Source organism: Onychomys torridus, chromosome 18 (genome assembly GCF_903995425.1).
Source record: "Onychomys torridus chromosome 18, mOncTor1.1, whole genome shotgun sequence".
Classification (NCBI taxonomy): domain Eukaryota; kingdom Metazoa; phylum Chordata; class Mammalia; order Rodentia; family Cricetidae; genus Onychomys; species Onychomys torridus.
Window position 1 is genome coordinate 28,922,466 of NC_050460.1, and position 15,608 is coordinate 28,938,073.

A 15,608-nucleotide genomic window follows, 5' to 3' on the forward strand; every position below is an offset into this window, starting at 1 on the left:
GTATGTGGAGTTCGGGAAGCTCAACCTTTCTAGGATGTGCTTTTTTGTTGGGTGCTGGGCATTGGTCATCGCTTATTGTTCAGATTTCCGTGTGGCACATGTTAAATCATGGCTCACATCAGCAGTTCAGCCCTCATCTAGTCCTGCTCAACCCAGCTCACACTGGAGCATTGGGTCCATTGAGGAATTCTTCTGAGTGCTCATGGCACAGAAAGTAGCCTTTGCTGGGGACAGGGTGAGTGCAGGCTTCGAAGGTGGGTTTATTTTCTTTTTCATTACAGGCACTTTATAATCAGTATTTACAGTTCAAAGAAAAAGAAATCCCACCAAAGGAGACAGAGAAATCAAAAATTAAACGACTATATAAATTATTAGAGGTAAGCCAAAATTACTCCGTGGTACTTTGAAGCATAATTTCTGAATTGCTTTCAAGTCTTTGCTGTACATGAATTATTTTGTTTCCTTAAGATTTGGATAGAGTTTGGACGCATCAAACTCCTTCAAGGTTATCATCCAAATGACATTGAAAAAGAGTGGGGCAAGCTCATCATTGCCATGCTTGAGCGGGAGAAGGCGCTCCGACCAGAGGTGGAGAGGTAGGGAAGCTGTCCTGTCCTGCAAGGCGGTCTCCATTCTCATCTTAGAACTTGGTTTTTGGTTGGTTTTGTTTTTGGGTTACTTTGTTCTTTCTGTGATATGTTCATGTCTTCCTGGGTACTTGTGTGCATGTAGAGGTCAGAGTTCAACCTTGCTCTTTCCTCAGGAACCATCCACCATGTTTTAGGAGACATGGTCTTCACAGAGACCTAAGACTCACACAGATTACATTTTCCATTTGCTTGTTTGTATGGCCCTAGGTAAGTCTCTTAGTGTTTTTGCTCCTCCATTTCCTTATCTAGAAATGGTAGCAAGAACTCTTACAGAGTAAATTAGTAACTACATAAAGGAGCTGATAGGTTAGATGGCTTTGTGGAGTCTCATCTAATAACATGTTTATTTAAAACAACAACAACAAAAGCACCCAGAAGTCTTTCTTAAAATAAAGTAAAGTTACCAGTACCCAAGTTTGGAAGCTCGTAAGTTAGAAATCAACTGTTTTGTTTCTTACTAAAGTTTTTAAAATGGCCTCCTTCCTTTGAGGCAGTGGAAGTACTTCCACTGAAAAGGCAATGGAGACAGCATGTAGTTCAGTGAGTAGAGCCCTTGCCAGCATCCAGAGCCATGGGTTCCATCCCTAGCATCACATAAAACCGAGTGCAGTGGCACATGCCTGTGATTCTAGCATTTGGGAAGTGGAGGCAGAAGAGTTAGAAGATCAGTGTTATTCTCCCTTTGCTATGTTGTGAGTAAGAGGCCAGCCTGTGCTACCCGAGACCCTGTCTCAAGTAGCAACAATAGAAACAGACAGTGAATGTCAGTCTGGGTTCCCTTTCTACTGTGTATTTAGTCCGTGAAATTATCACTGACTGCTTATTATTCTATTGCTCTAACTGTACCCCACTGCACAATCTTCTAGAACCACCCACCCACCCAAGTGCTGGGGTTCTAAGCCAGGGCTTAGAACTTACTAGGCAAGTACACTACCATTGGGCTGCATGGCCAGCCATGTTATATGGATTTATTTTCATATGGTCATTATTCTGCAGCCCTACTGGAGTGTGTGAGACTTGTGCCCTGTGTCCCTCCTTACAGCTGACGCGTGTGTGGTCAGGCGGTGCTCTGGCTGTCTCTCAGGAGCTCACCTGGGCCGCGTCCCACCCTCTATTCACAGGGGGTTTGTGTAGTCTGCTCTTTTGGCAGGGGATCCATTTCACATCCCTGTTTCTCCTTACTCCTGATCCTTCTCAGACTTCAGCCTCCCTGTTCCTTCCAGTAGTGTCCCAGGCTAGGTTACCTGCCTTCTTTTATGACTAATAGTTTAAGTATTTTTCAAGAATGCTTACCTTGGTGGTAATTTCGTATTTATACATGTTTCGTTCAAGCCACCTGCTATTAGATAACGTGGAGACAAGCTGTCATTTTGTGTCCCTTACCAGTGTTTTCGCACAGTGCCAGGCACATAACAGAGGACACCCAGCATAGTTGTGTTCTTAGGGTCTCCCACACTGACTTCAGAGGTGATGTGGAATCGTGTATTTAAAATCCAAAGGCAAGTTCAGCCTGCCAGTCCTTTATTACTAGTTACACTCTTGTTAATGCATAAAGTTACCATGTCTGTATAAACAGAGCGTAAGAATCAAAATGAGCTTCAAATGTATGGGCTGCAGCTCTTCCTAATGATTAACATGGGGTGTTAAATGAATCATTTGAATTAAAGTTACAGAGAAAAGAGAGAGAATTTTAGTCACTGCATCAGCAGCTGAATTGTAACATGTGTCTTAATCCACTTGTACTGCTACTACAGAATGCTACAGACTGGATAACATAAAGAAGCTAGTATGGAGGGTTGTGCAGTGGAACATGTCCACTACAAGCCCAGCTCTTGGGAAGCGACATCAGGGGCATGGAAAGCCTGGACTATATAAAGACAGTCTTGTGCTTGAGGAAGAAAAAAGAGAAGAGGAAATGGGGGACTCAGAGTTGTAGAAGCTGAGAAATGCTGGTGCTGGCACCTGGTGAGGCCTTCCCCTGGTAGATGGAGGAGGAGGCCTTGAAGGGGAGGAGAAGGGAGCTGCTTGGTGGCTAGGGAACCAGACAGGCATGGGAGAGAGCAGGCACTCACTGATGCAGCATGGCCGTCTACCCGCTGGTATAGTAACCAAGCCACTCCTGAGATAATGGCATTAATTTATTCATGAGGGTTGAGCCTTTATGATCTAATCGCTCTTAAGCACTTCACACTGGGGATCATGCTTCCAACACGGATACATCCAACCACAACAGTATGCTGAAAGAGAGCAGTTTATAGTTCAAGATTCAGGAGCCAGTCTGCTCTGGATTATTAGGTTTGTTACTTCAGCTTGGAAGTCACATGATCTTAGAAGAATTCTTAAATATCTAGGCCTGTTTTCTCATTGTAACCGGATACCTACCACATTTAGTGGTTATGAATATGAGATGAGGTTATGTGTGTAAAAATCTTTAATTTCCTGGTACATAACAACTGTGTAGTAAGTGTAAGGAACACCTGTTCCTGTTTTTAATTGTTCTATTTCACTTGCTAATTGCTTTTTGAAAATTAAAATGTTTAACTCAGAGCAGAGAGACATCAGTTTGGCTTTGTAGTATTGGAGGTAGGGAAGTATTTGGTAACTTGGTTGGATAAAAGCCTTCATTTTCTTGACACAAATTTTTGCCCCTGGTTGTGTTTTGTAAATTATGGTAGCTATGTGGCTTGGAGTGTGGAGAAGACAAACAGGGAAGAATTGGGCCCTCTACTCGTCTGTGTGAAGGAGAAGCAAGTCTAGACACATTTGCAGTTATTGAGCCAATATTCTCCTTGGAGTCTTTGTCTTTTCAAATGCAAACTGTAGTAGTTTAGAAGTTAGATTACTGAGAGAGTCCATCATACAGAGAAAAGTAATTGAATGTTTTTCCAGTTAATTTAACATGGTGGACAAATGACGTGAATGTCAGATGGAAATAGATTTTGTTTTTCGTTAACTCTGCTTGCTTGTGTGTTCGTGATGGTTCCAGCATTTTTCTTGTGTTATCCCGCACACAGCATCTCTTTCCAGAAGTCCAGCTATAATGTAATCTTTGTGTCCTCTTGGTTAGTGGTTGGTATTGATAGAATTACCTTCACTGGTGATGGTTCCTGGGTTCCTGATACCAGAGTTGTTTTTTAGGTGGTTGCAGCTGGATGACTCGTAGCGAAAATATTTGGCGAATCTTTTCCAGTGACGCCCAATCATCCTGCTCTGTCTCTACTTGCAAGGCTTTAATGCAGGTTACAAAAGGCAAACCTCAGCAAGCAAATGAATGGCTTCAGGCGTGATTCTTCTGAATAGCTATCAGGATAGTCTTTGCAGTGTATTGCATATGCATGTTGAAGCATATTTAAGGATCCATTAAAGCCGCGTCACTCCTCTGGGGCCACTTTTCCCCGGGTAGAAGTGGAGCTTTCTCCAGTCCTCCTTTCATGGTCCTAGGACACCATTCCAGGGCTGAGAATGCAGAGCAGTAGCTACAGTTATCGCAGCAGTGACTCTGTCTTTACTAACACGACCAGCACTCGGACTAGTCTAGATTCGAACGACAATCTTCTGTCTGTTCATTGTGGCCCCACACTGATCAACTCCTGCATTAGCTTCGGCAATGAGTCCTTTGATGGACACAGGTATGGAGTCAGCGGTGTGACGCCGTCTTTTCTTTCTTGGCGGCGGGGCCGTTTTTCACGACTGGTGAGCTCTTTGACTTCAAAAAGAAGGACTTTCCCCCCCTTTTGTCTCTCCTAGGTTGGATATGCTGCAACAGATTGCTGTCCGAGTTCAGAGGGACAGTGCCATCTGTGAAGACAAACTGATCCTAGCCCGGAATGCTCTCCAGTCTGTAAGTTGGTTTCAGGAGCCAGGGCTTGCTGTAGAGGGATGGTGTGTGCCTGGGGAAACCCGAGCCTTCTGTGTCATTTGATCGATTCCCGGTACTCACTCCCTGCAGAAGCTCTGAAAGACTATGATTGATATTTTTTCCTCTTGGGAGGCAGTGAGTGAAAGAAAAACATATATTTGAACCAAAAAAATAAGGACCAAATAAGTTTCTCTTCTAATATTTTGGATTTTGGAAAGCTAGTTTTGACATTTGATTTTACAGAATTAATGCTGAGTTCTTTTAAATATAGGATTCCAAAAGATTAGAATCAGGAGTGCAGTTTCAGAACGAAGCAGAAATTGCCGGGTACATACTTGAATGTGAGAACCTTTTACGCCAGCATGTGATTGATGTACAGATTCTGATCGATGGGAAATATTACCAGGCAGACCAGCTGGTGCAGAGGTAAGACTGCTCCTTGTTTCTCTCAGAACTGTCTCATGAGAGCATGATGGTAATGTACAGTAGGAAATCAACTTTTATTTGTGAGTTGTAATATTTTGACCAAAATAAATAGGATTAATTTTGCAATAAATATAACATTTACTGTCACAGTAAATACTGGAGTCATTAAAATGAATATTTTAAATGTCTGTATTTCCAAGTATGTAAAATATTTATGTAGGTCTTTGGATGTGACCCAGAGGCAGAGTGAATATTTAACTAAGCATAGTTAAGGCCCTGAGTTTGGTCCTCAGACCAATACCACAATAGTAGTACTAGTACTAGTACTAGTACTAGTACTAGTACTAGTAGTAGTAGTAGTAGTAGTAGTAGTAATAATAATAATAATAATAATATAATAATAATAACCAATACCACAATAGTAGTAATAGTACTAGTAGTAATAATAATAATGATGATGATGATGATGATTATGATGATGATTCGCAACATTAGAAAAGGGAAAAATGTAAGAAAAGTTCCCATCTTCAGTTAGTTTTGTGTTTATTCTATTGTAAACATGGTCAGGACCAAATATTAGAAAAATATTTGTGTATAAAATGGTAAAGGCCTGGAGGCCGGACAGATGGTTTAGCTGTTAAGAGTACTGACTGCTCTTCCAGAGACCTGGGTTTAATTCCCATCACCTACATGGTGACTCACAACTGCCTGAAACTCCAGTTCCAGGGTACCTGACACCCTCACACAGACATACACACAGGCCAAACACCAGTGCACATAAAAATAAAACTAAATAATTTTTGGGGGCCCCCCCTGGTGGTAGGATCAGAATCCATCCCTGGTGCATGAGCGGGCTTTTTGGAGCCCACTACCTAGGATGGGACACCTCGTGCAGCCTTGAGGCAAGGGGAAGGGCTTGGACTTGCTTCTACTTGCTTCCCCATGAGAGAGAGCCTTGCTTTCTTGTGGGGCTAAGAAGGGAGTGGGTTGGGATGGGGAGGCTGGGGGGGATGGGAGGAGGGAGGAGGGGGATCTTTGATTGATGTAAAATGAACGAAAAAAATTTCCTAATAATAAAAATTAAATTTTTGTTTTAAATGGTAAAGCTGTGTAGTGTATGGTGGCACCCACATGGATTCTGAGCTCTCCAAAGGCTTAGGTAAAAGAATCACAAATACACAAGCCTGCAAGAGCTACATAGCAAGACTCTGTCGCAAGGAGGAGAAAGTAGACAGCAAACAGGAAAACGGTTCTGACAAGTTTGTGGGGGCAGAGAGAATAGAACGTGGCAAGCTGTACTATGAACATAAGAAAATAAACTTTGTACATCCTGTTTGAGCCAATCATTTCACTTCTAGGACTTAGGAGCTATTCTCTATGTGGATAATAAGTAGATAAAATTGGAAAACTTTATGTTCACGCCAGGAGTATTTTATAAGAAATTTTATTATCCTTAATAACAAATAATAGAACCATCACCTTATGGTACATAATTATGTTCCCTATAAATGATGGTTATAAAGACTAATAATGTGGAGAGTTTTCAGTAGTCTGATATTCAGTGAAAACAAAACATCAGGCAAAATTTTACCAAGGTAGTTTCAGTGATGTTTTTAAAGCCAAATAGGTATTTCTCGAACAGTGTAGGTTTGCAGAACAACAGCTGAAGCAGAAACTCCTGTATGCGTTCGTGAGCTCCCCACATTAGAGGCTGATTCCACTGCACAGCCAGTATTGGCGCATGGTTTACATTACCTCTTCAATCATGCCTTATCCCTCTCCATGTTTCTGCAGGGTTGCAAAGCTGCGTGATGAAATTATGGCCTTAAGGAACGAGTGTTCCTCAGTGTACAGCAAAGGACGCATGCTGACCACAGAGCAGACAAAACTCATGATATCAGGAATCAGTCAAAGTTTAAACTCAGGATTTGCACAGACCTTACACCCCAGTCTGAACTCAGGGCTAACCCAGAGTTTAACACCTTCCCTGACCTCGTCTAGTGTGACTTCTGGCTTGTCCTCAGGGATGACTTCCCGCCTGACTCCATCGGTTACTCCAGCTTATACGCCTGGCTTCCCGTCAGTGGTAGCTCCAAATTTCAGTTTAGGAGTAGAGCCGAGCTCACTACAGACTCTGAAGCCAATGCAGATCAGAAAGCCCCTGCTGAGGTCGTCCTTGCTGGGTCAGAATTTGACAGAGGAGGAAGTCAATATGAAGTTCGTTCAGGATCTCTTGAACTGGGTTGATGAGATGCAGGTAATGTTTACCTCAGATTCCCAGTCTTACTCTTGAAACAACTTCTCCCTTTTTTTTTTTTTGTTTTTTAAACTGGTATTTTGCTATTGAAGGTGCAGCTGGACCACACTGAATGGGGATCAGACTTGCCAAGTGTTGAAAGCCATTTAGAAAACCATAAAAATGTTCACCGAGCCATTGAAGAATTTGAAACTAGCCTTAAGGAAGCTAAACTTAGCGAGGTCTGTGGAATTTTTTAAAATATTTTATTGTAGTTGGGTATTATTTTCTTTTTGCACGAAGACCTTATAACTCAATGATTAATATATTAAGTATTAGTCAGAACTTAAGATTCCTAACACCCATGTTTTCCTACCTTATTTTAGATTCAGATGACGGCGCCTCTTAAGTTAACTTACACAGATAAATTGCACAGATTAGAGAGTCAATATGCAAAACTCTTGGTAAGGTTTTTTTTTTTTTTAATTTGTTTTCATTAAAATCTCTCTTTCCATCATGTCTGTTTACTGACAATCTGATGCTTGACAATGGTTTTTCTTAAACAGAATACATCCAGAAATCAGGAGCGGCACCTTGATACGCTCCATAATTTTGTAATACGGGCAACTAATGAGCTTATCTGGTTGAATGAGAAGGAAGAGGAAGAAGTCGCTTATGACTGGAGCGAGAGGAACACCGGCGTTGCTCGAAAGAAAGGGTATCACGCGGTGAGTCGGCCTCGCACCCGGGAGCCAGAGCTGGACCTGGAGCTTGCCGCCCACGCCTTCTGACGCGCTTCTTAATGCTTCCTCACTAGGAGCTAATGAGAGAACTCGAGCAGAAGGAGGAGAGTATTAAAGCCGTCCAGGAGATCGCAGAGCGGCTACTTTTAGAAAACCACCCAGCCCGCCTGACTATAGAGGTGAGGAAGTTAGAGAGGTCTAGACTGAGTTCTGATATGTCTGTCAGCTTAAACCTCTTTCACTCGTTAAAAAGAAAATCCAGCTACCAAGTGTTTACTAGAGTCTGGCTCAGAGATGACTTTCCCAGTGACTCCTGCTGCTGTTTCTCTTCATTGTCCTTCAGGATCAAGGTAGCAGCTTTCTTTTTAGGGCCCCCGAAGCTGCTTTCAAGTAAATGCATCCGATGAGGCTGAAACGGTGTGTACTTACCCTGTGTAACAGACAGAAATGGAGCTTAGCTTGAGGAAGCAAATAATACTGCATGTTGCTAGAGGCCCAGGGGCAACTGTATATCTGCAGGAAAGCCTGCCTGAACACAACTCAGAAGCCCTGGGGTCATTCCAGGAGGAAGAAAGGACAGACTGAACACACCATGGACATGGAGCTCCCTCTCCTGGGAGGCAGGGATTTGCACCTTCTATAAAATGAGTTTCATAATTAATGAGCATCTAGGTGTGCTTTCTACAGTTTCCTTCATGGAAGATATACTTGTATTTAATAATAAACATTCAAATAGATGAGTGTTTAAGTTTTTGTCATTATAATATTATTAAACCTGACAGTTGCATTCATGTGAGGGCATGTGCTGCCTTCTCTGACCTCCGAGTCTCCCTCATCCAAACACAGAAGAGAACTGCAGATCTTTGTGTCTGTGTGAACACACACATGGTATGGCTCAGTAGTATAAAAATCCAGAAATGGGGAGTTTGGGGATGCCATAGAGAAAAGCATACTTAGTATTTTAAAAGTCAGGTGTCAGGGTTAGTAAGCAAGGAGCAAAGAAAGGGTGAATTTTATAAATTTATTTCAGATGTAAATATTTCATGTAAAATAGCCATAATTTTTTCTCATTCTAAGAAGAGAAATTAGAAATTAGAAATTTGAGAAAATTCACCTGGACTAATTTTAAAATTATGTACAAATTTTAAGACTGATCGCATAAGGAAGACTCTCATATAAGACAATCTACTACCCCAGTTTCACGTCCATTAAAAATATTTTCCATCTGCTTGGATAGTAGAGTGTTTTGTCATTTGAAGCCATCAACACTGAGCTAGGCATGATGGCTCCCACCTGTAATTCCAGCCTGTAATGAGAAGCTGAGGCAAGGGGATTGCCACAAGCTTGAGGATAGCCAGGGCTGTGTACTAAGTGACATCCTGTCTTTAATATATATATATTAAGAAAAAAAAAGCTAAAAATAAATAAATAAATGTATCAGTATTTGCCGTGCAGGGGCTCAAACCACAAATGTTCTGCATGCAAAATGCATGCTCAGCTGTTGAGGCAGACTAGCCCCCTATACCTGATTTCTCTGTCCTGGCCTCAGTGTGTGTTTTCTCTCTCAGGCATACAGAGCAGCGATGCAGACACAGTGGAGCTGGATCTTACAGCTCTGCCAGTGTGTGGAGCAGCACATCAAGGAGAACACTGCATATTTCGAGGTGTGTGGGTAGGATTGCAGCCTGCATAGACCGCATTGTCCTTTTGGCTGAGGTGCAGAAATATCACTGTCACCAAGAAGCCAGTGCCTAACACATGGGGGCGTGAACCAGTACTTTCCTTTCAGGATATCTGGGCTGGTTTTGTGTCTTAGAGGGGAAAGGTTAGCTGTTGAGGAAGAGATCCTGTGGCTGGAAGACGGGTCAGCTGGCACATTGTTTGTTCTGAGTTCGACTCCCAGAAACCACACTTTAAAAAAAAAAAATGTGACTCGATTTGGGGGATGTGAGGATGCGGGTGGTTGGGAAGGAAGGCTGGGGGGTAGGAGGAAGGAGGGGGGTGTCTGTGGATAGCATGTGGAGTGAATAGAAAATTTCTTAATAAAGAAAAATGAAAAAAAAAAAAAAAAGGAAGCTGCCCAGTGCTGGGGGCAGGTAGAGACAGGAGGATCCCTGTGGATCTAGCCCAATGAGAGAGCTCCGGGTTCAGTGAGAGACTTATCTCAAAAAATAGGGGTGAGAGAAGTAAAGAAAGCTTCCAGTTGTTGGCATCTGATTTACATACTCACGCATGCACGCACGTACATACAGAACGAATCCTTTATAAGATCCTTAAATATTGTAAAAATAATTCTAAAAATTTTTCTTATATTAAGGGAAGTTATTATAGTCAACCAAATAAAGTCTTCATTTTATTTTATTTTTTTAAAAGATTTATTTATTTATTATGTATACAGAGGAGGGTTGTGCGCCACCGTATGGTTGCTGGGAATTGAACTCAGGACCTCTGGAAGAGCAGTCAGTGCTCGTAACCCCTGAGCCATCTCTCCAGCCCCTTCATTTTATTTTTTAGAAATTTTAATGTATTCTTTGCAATTCCACACCTACTTAAAAGATTGGTTGAGCTCTAAAGTAAAACAGACTTCCAATCAAAATAATTCAGAGCCAAAGCATAATATACATGTACAGTTTGGATAATTAATATTCATCTGTAGCCATCCAAGTTCAAAGATTGTTTTCAGTTCCAAAAAGGATGTTGCTTTCAAGTTCCTTTGTGCTTTGATTCTGATCCCCCTAGTCAGGGGCGCACAGAGGGACCGAACACCCAGATTGAACGACTCTCTGCCTTCCTGGCATTCAGTGTAGTTCAGCTGTCAAGTTTTATCTTTCCTTAGTTTTTCAATGATGCCAAAGAAGCCACTGATTACCTAAGGAATCTGAAGGATGCCATTCAGCGCAAGTACAGCTGTGACCGGTCCAGCAGCATCCACAAACTCGAAGACCTTGTTCAGGAGTCCATGGTACTGATGTGGAAACTATAGATTGTGTCCTATATATAATGAGGTAGATTAGGGATTTATTATATGTCTGTATGTGCAGATTTATATTTCACCAACACTAGTAGCTCGTTCAATTAAGCCTTTAGTTGGTTTAGTTTTTGATAATAGTGGTGTACTTTATATGGTATTGTTTAAACTGCTTTAGCAGTGATGTGCGTAGTCAGTAATTCCACAAGGAGATCCTTGGTAGACACCTTCTGTGTCTGCCCAGGCACTGTTTTCAGTTCTGGAGATATAACCATGAACAAAACAGGCAGGGATTGCTCTCCTTTGGGGTGCCTAGATGTGAAAGGGTAGTTGCACAGTAATATGTTAATAAACAAAATGTATGCAGAATGTTAGATAATAATAATGCCAAAGAGGGGGAAAAAGTAACCAGACAAAATGAGGATTTTGACCAGACAAATGTAGACAGTGTAGCCCTGTGGTCAGGGCATACTTTGGTGATGAAGTTTCATTTGTATAAGTCCCTGTGGTGTGGAGTTTGAGTCATTCATTTTAAAAGCCCCCGTGTTTCCTGACTAGGAGGAAAAAGAAGAGCTTCTGCAGTACCGGAGCTCGGTGGCCGGCCTCATGGGGAGAGCAAAGACAATAGTACAGCTGAAGCCAAGGAGTCCTGACAATCTGCTCAAAACCTCCATTCCCATCAAAGCCATCTGTGACTACCGACAGATTGAGGTGCTGGTCATTCTTAAAGCAGGCCAGATTCTGCAATTAATCCATGTATTAGAATAAGGAGGTCATAATGCTTCGTAGTTATAAGGCTTTTCTCTGCCTCATAAAGCAATAATTCCCAAGATTGTACAGAAGATGAGCGAATGGTGACCTCAGTTTTTTTCCTCTTTTATTTGAAACCAGATAACCATTTACAAAGACGATGAATGTGTTCTGGCAAACAATTCTCATCGTGCTAAATGGAAGGTCATTAGTCCGACTGGGAATGAGGCTATGGTCCCATCTGTGTGTTTCACTGTTCCCCCACCAAACAAAGAAGCCGTTGACTTTGCAAACAGGTTTGTATGGTTCGGGGTCTTTCTGAAAGTTCAAAGAAGCAATCAGAACTTTGTCAGGGACCCACAGGATTGGAACTGGTTCTAGAACTGGTCCATGGGGGCAGCATGCTTTCAGAAGGAGTGAAAAGGCTTAAAATGTGTATTTTCCTGTCTGTCTTTCAGAATTGAGCAGCAGTATCAGAATGTCCTCACTCTTTGGCATGAATCTCACATAAACATGAAGAGTGTAGTCTCCTGGCATTATCTAGTAAACGAGATTGACAGAATTCGAGTCAGTAATGTGGCTTCGGTGAGTAGAAATGTGCACATCAACACAATGTATCTAAAAATGTGCCTTTTCCTGTGCGGTGTCAAGTTGCCATTGGCTCTGGAAAAGCATGGGGCCCAGCAGATGCTGACATTCAGGCAGTCAGTGAGTTCTTGTTAGTGTCTCGTAGATGAGGCACACTCTACAGGTGATCGAGCTCATGCTCTGCTTGGTGCTTACTGGAGGTAAGAAATCAGAAATAACTGGCTAATGGTAGCACACTTAATCCCAGCACTCAGGAGGCAGAGGCAGGTGGATCTCTGAGAGTTCGAGGCCAGCCTGGTCTACAGCCAGAGCCACACAGAGAAACCCTGTCTTGGAAAAAAAAAAAAAAAGGAGGAGGAGGAAGAAAAAATAATAATTAGAATTAGGTGTTCAGACGGACAGAGTGGGTATATTTTAATTTCGTTTATTGAATTTTTATCAGTGTTTTTACTTGTCTTCTTTTAATTAAAACTTTATTGTAAAGAACTTGCAAATGAAAAAAGTCATACCCCCAAATTAGCACACCCGAAGTCTATACATCTCAAGGAACTTGTGTATGGTTAGAATAGCCATTCTGAAGCTGTGGAACTTCACACTGAATTAATCCCACTCTTTACCATCAAACATATTCTGTATTCACTTACCCATGACAAAACCTAAGAAGCCATGACAGAGTTGAAACCGAAAACCAGCTTTATGTCTTCTTTCCTGACTCCAGTGACCTTTGCCTGCGTTCAGTCTTCGCTCACCCGTGGCATTTACCCTTTCTTACTCCGCTTTCTACATGGTATACTGTATACACATGCACATTTGTTTTCTTTTCTTTTTTTCTTTTCTTTTTTTGTATGTGGAGCTAAGGACTGAACCCAGAACATTGTGCTTGCTAGGCAAGCGCTCTACCACTGAGCTAAATCCCCAACCCCTTGTTTTCTTATCTACATGTATATTGTAGGACAGGCCCCACATATGAGGGAGAACTTTTATCTTTCTGGGATTGTGTGACTTCCCTTAATATTATATCTTTCCATTTTGTACAAATTTTTATTCCATTTTATGTATATACCAAATTTCATTATCCATTCATCTCCTGATGCAAAATTAGGTTGGTTCCATTTCTCTTCTATAGGGTGAAAACCTGAAATAAATAAAATATTAATTCCAGATGTTTCCTCTACCTGTGAATAAACTGAAGTAGACCATGATATCAATTCAGATGGAACCCCGGGCACTGCGTCATTAATCAAAGGATCTTTGTTCTTTCAGATCAAGACAATGTTACCTGGCGAACACCAGCAGGTTCTGAGTAATCTCCAATCCCGTTTGGAAGACTTTCTAGAGGATAGCCAGGAATCCCAAATATTTTCAGGCTCAGATGTATCTCAGCTAGAAAAGGAGGTGAATGTATGTAGGAAGTATTATCAAGAGCTTCTCAAGTCAGCAGAAAGAGGTAAAGGGGGTGCCTGTCTGTGTTCCCTGCATGAGTTTCATCTAGGCTTTTTTCTGCCCTCATTGGAAATCTCAGTCTTAGGTATATTGCATCAGTGGGCTGTGATATGTAAGCAAGATTACTGAGCACTATAGAAATGTGTGTGTGTGCGGGGCATATAACTCAGGAGCAGGCATGTATGAAGCCCTGAGTCCAGTCCCTAGCACCACCAATAACAAAGCTTTTGATGTAAGAAGATACTAGAAGAGATCATTAATTTGTAAATGATGAAGTAATTAAAGGTGCCAGCCAAGCAGTGGAACAGATGAGGAGTTCTTATCTCATCTGTGTTTTAATGTTTGTCTTGCTTTACAGGGCAACACTTAGAATGAAGGTCCATAAGGCTCATAAAAGATTTGATTATTTTCTCAGTTCAGTTTTACACAGTAGTTAAAGCAAAATACTTTATTTAGTTAACTTTTATTCAGTATAAATCTTAGTCTGAACTCTTAATACTATTTAAAAGCAAATGACTTTATTAGTACTAGTCTTTTAAAATCTTAAAGCAGTAACAGTTTCTTTACCTGCTTTTTACTTTTGGATTTTTGTTCAATTTAATGGTTAATTGGTAGCATATAATTCATATTTTTGTGAATTTAAAACAGAATAATATATTGCTTCTTTTGGATATTTCCATGATAATTTGGTACTTTAAATGGCCTTTGGGAAATTTGATTAGTAATTTTTAAGTTTTCAAATTCACGTTTTAAGATTCTGTTTTAAGGTTATATCTTTAGGATTTCTGCTAATGGGAACAGTGGTGACAGTGGTCTGCCTCAGGAAGAATAAAGCTGTTGTATTGAAAAGCTCCCTAGGGAGAGAGGCCTCGTGCTGAACACGTTTGCTTTCACAGAGGAGCAAGAGGAGTCAGTGTATAATCTTTACATCTCGGAAGTGAGGAACATCCGGCTCCGGTTGGAGAGCTGTGAAGACCGCTTAATTCGGCAGATACGGACTCCCATGGAAAGAGATGATTTACATGAAAATATGTTCAGAATCACGGAACAGGAGGTAAGAGTTACACGTGTTGGAAAACCCAGGGTCATTTCCTCTTAGTGACCACGAATGTCACCTTCTGATTTTCTGCTTGTTCATCTATGACTTCAGTTCCTTACTGAGGTCCAGTTATACATTTCCTGCTGGATATAAAGGAAGATCCTATAATTCAGCTCTGCCCCTGAGTTAGGTAAACATTGAGACATGTTGCCTCTCACCCACCCTGGTGGACTTCATACAAACAGTCCTTATGCACCTGCTGTATACAAAGTGGGAGGTTTAGGTCAAGGGAACGAACAATAAAGACATTGCTGATTCTAAATCTGGAATGTCATGCTTCTGTTTATTCGGTAAAGAAAAGTTATATGGATGCTTATGTTATGTTGGCCATGACTTAAAATGTAATTTTAAGCAGCTGTTAGAAACATACCCCCTTGGGGGTGATAAACCTGTAGTCTCCATTTGTTCTCTTGACTAGAAACTAAAGAAAGAGCTGGAACGGCTTAAAGATGATTTGGGAGCGATCACTAACAAGTGTGAAGAATTTTTCAGTCAAGCAGCAGACTCCCCATCTGTCCCCACTCTGCGGTCAGAACTCAGTGTGGTCATTCAGAGCATGACTCAGATCTACTCCATGTCCTCCACTTACATAGAGAAGTATGTTAACATGGCGTCTGCATGCCACCGCCACTCTGACTGGTTTTTTTGAACAGTGTGTTTTATCATCAGAACTGGACTGATGATATTTCTCATGTCAAGAGGGAATTGCCTTGGAGATTACTGTTGTGTAACTCATTGTCAGTAGTCTTCAGGGTTTTCCTCTCGTGGGTAGTGTGACTGAGGAATCTGTAACTACCTGGGGGTGGGACATAGGGTAGCGTCTATTAGGAAGAGAGTCAACTGAAT

General features: G+C 41.5%; 1 protein-coding gene across 15 annotated transcripts in view; it reads left to right on the forward strand.

Annotated features, from left to right (window-relative positions):
• Positions 1 to 15,608, forward strand: part of Dst (dystonin) — a 419,328-nt gene that overhangs the window by 252,239 nt on the left and 151,481 nt on the right. For all 15 annotated transcript variants that reach the window (XM_036168011.1, XM_036168013.1, XM_036168012.1 and 12 more), the window contains 17 exons: positions 282 to 377; positions 469 to 596; positions 4,398 to 4,491; positions 4,781 to 4,935; positions 6,730 to 7,192; positions 7,285 to 7,413; positions 7,558 to 7,635; positions 7,738 to 7,899; positions 7,989 to 8,093; positions 9,483 to 9,578; positions 10,751 to 10,876; positions 11,441 to 11,593; positions 11,774 to 11,928; positions 12,091 to 12,217; positions 13,484 to 13,667; positions 14,560 to 14,717; positions 15,181 to 15,359. In XM_036168011.1, coding sequence (XP_036023904.1) covers positions 282 to 377; positions 469 to 596; positions 4,398 to 4,491; positions 4,781 to 4,935; positions 6,730 to 7,192; positions 7,285 to 7,413; positions 7,558 to 7,635; positions 7,738 to 7,899; positions 7,989 to 8,093; positions 9,483 to 9,578; positions 10,751 to 10,876; positions 11,441 to 11,593; positions 11,774 to 11,928; positions 12,091 to 12,217; positions 13,484 to 13,667; positions 14,560 to 14,717; positions 15,181 to 15,359 — 2,588 coding nt within the window. The remainder of the gene's footprint in view (positions 1 to 281; positions 378 to 468; positions 597 to 4,397; positions 4,492 to 4,780; positions 4,936 to 6,729; positions 7,193 to 7,284; positions 7,414 to 7,557; positions 7,636 to 7,737; positions 7,900 to 7,988; positions 8,094 to 9,482; positions 9,579 to 10,750; positions 10,877 to 11,440; positions 11,594 to 11,773; positions 11,929 to 12,090; positions 12,218 to 13,483; positions 13,668 to 14,559; positions 14,718 to 15,180; positions 15,360 to 15,608) is intronic.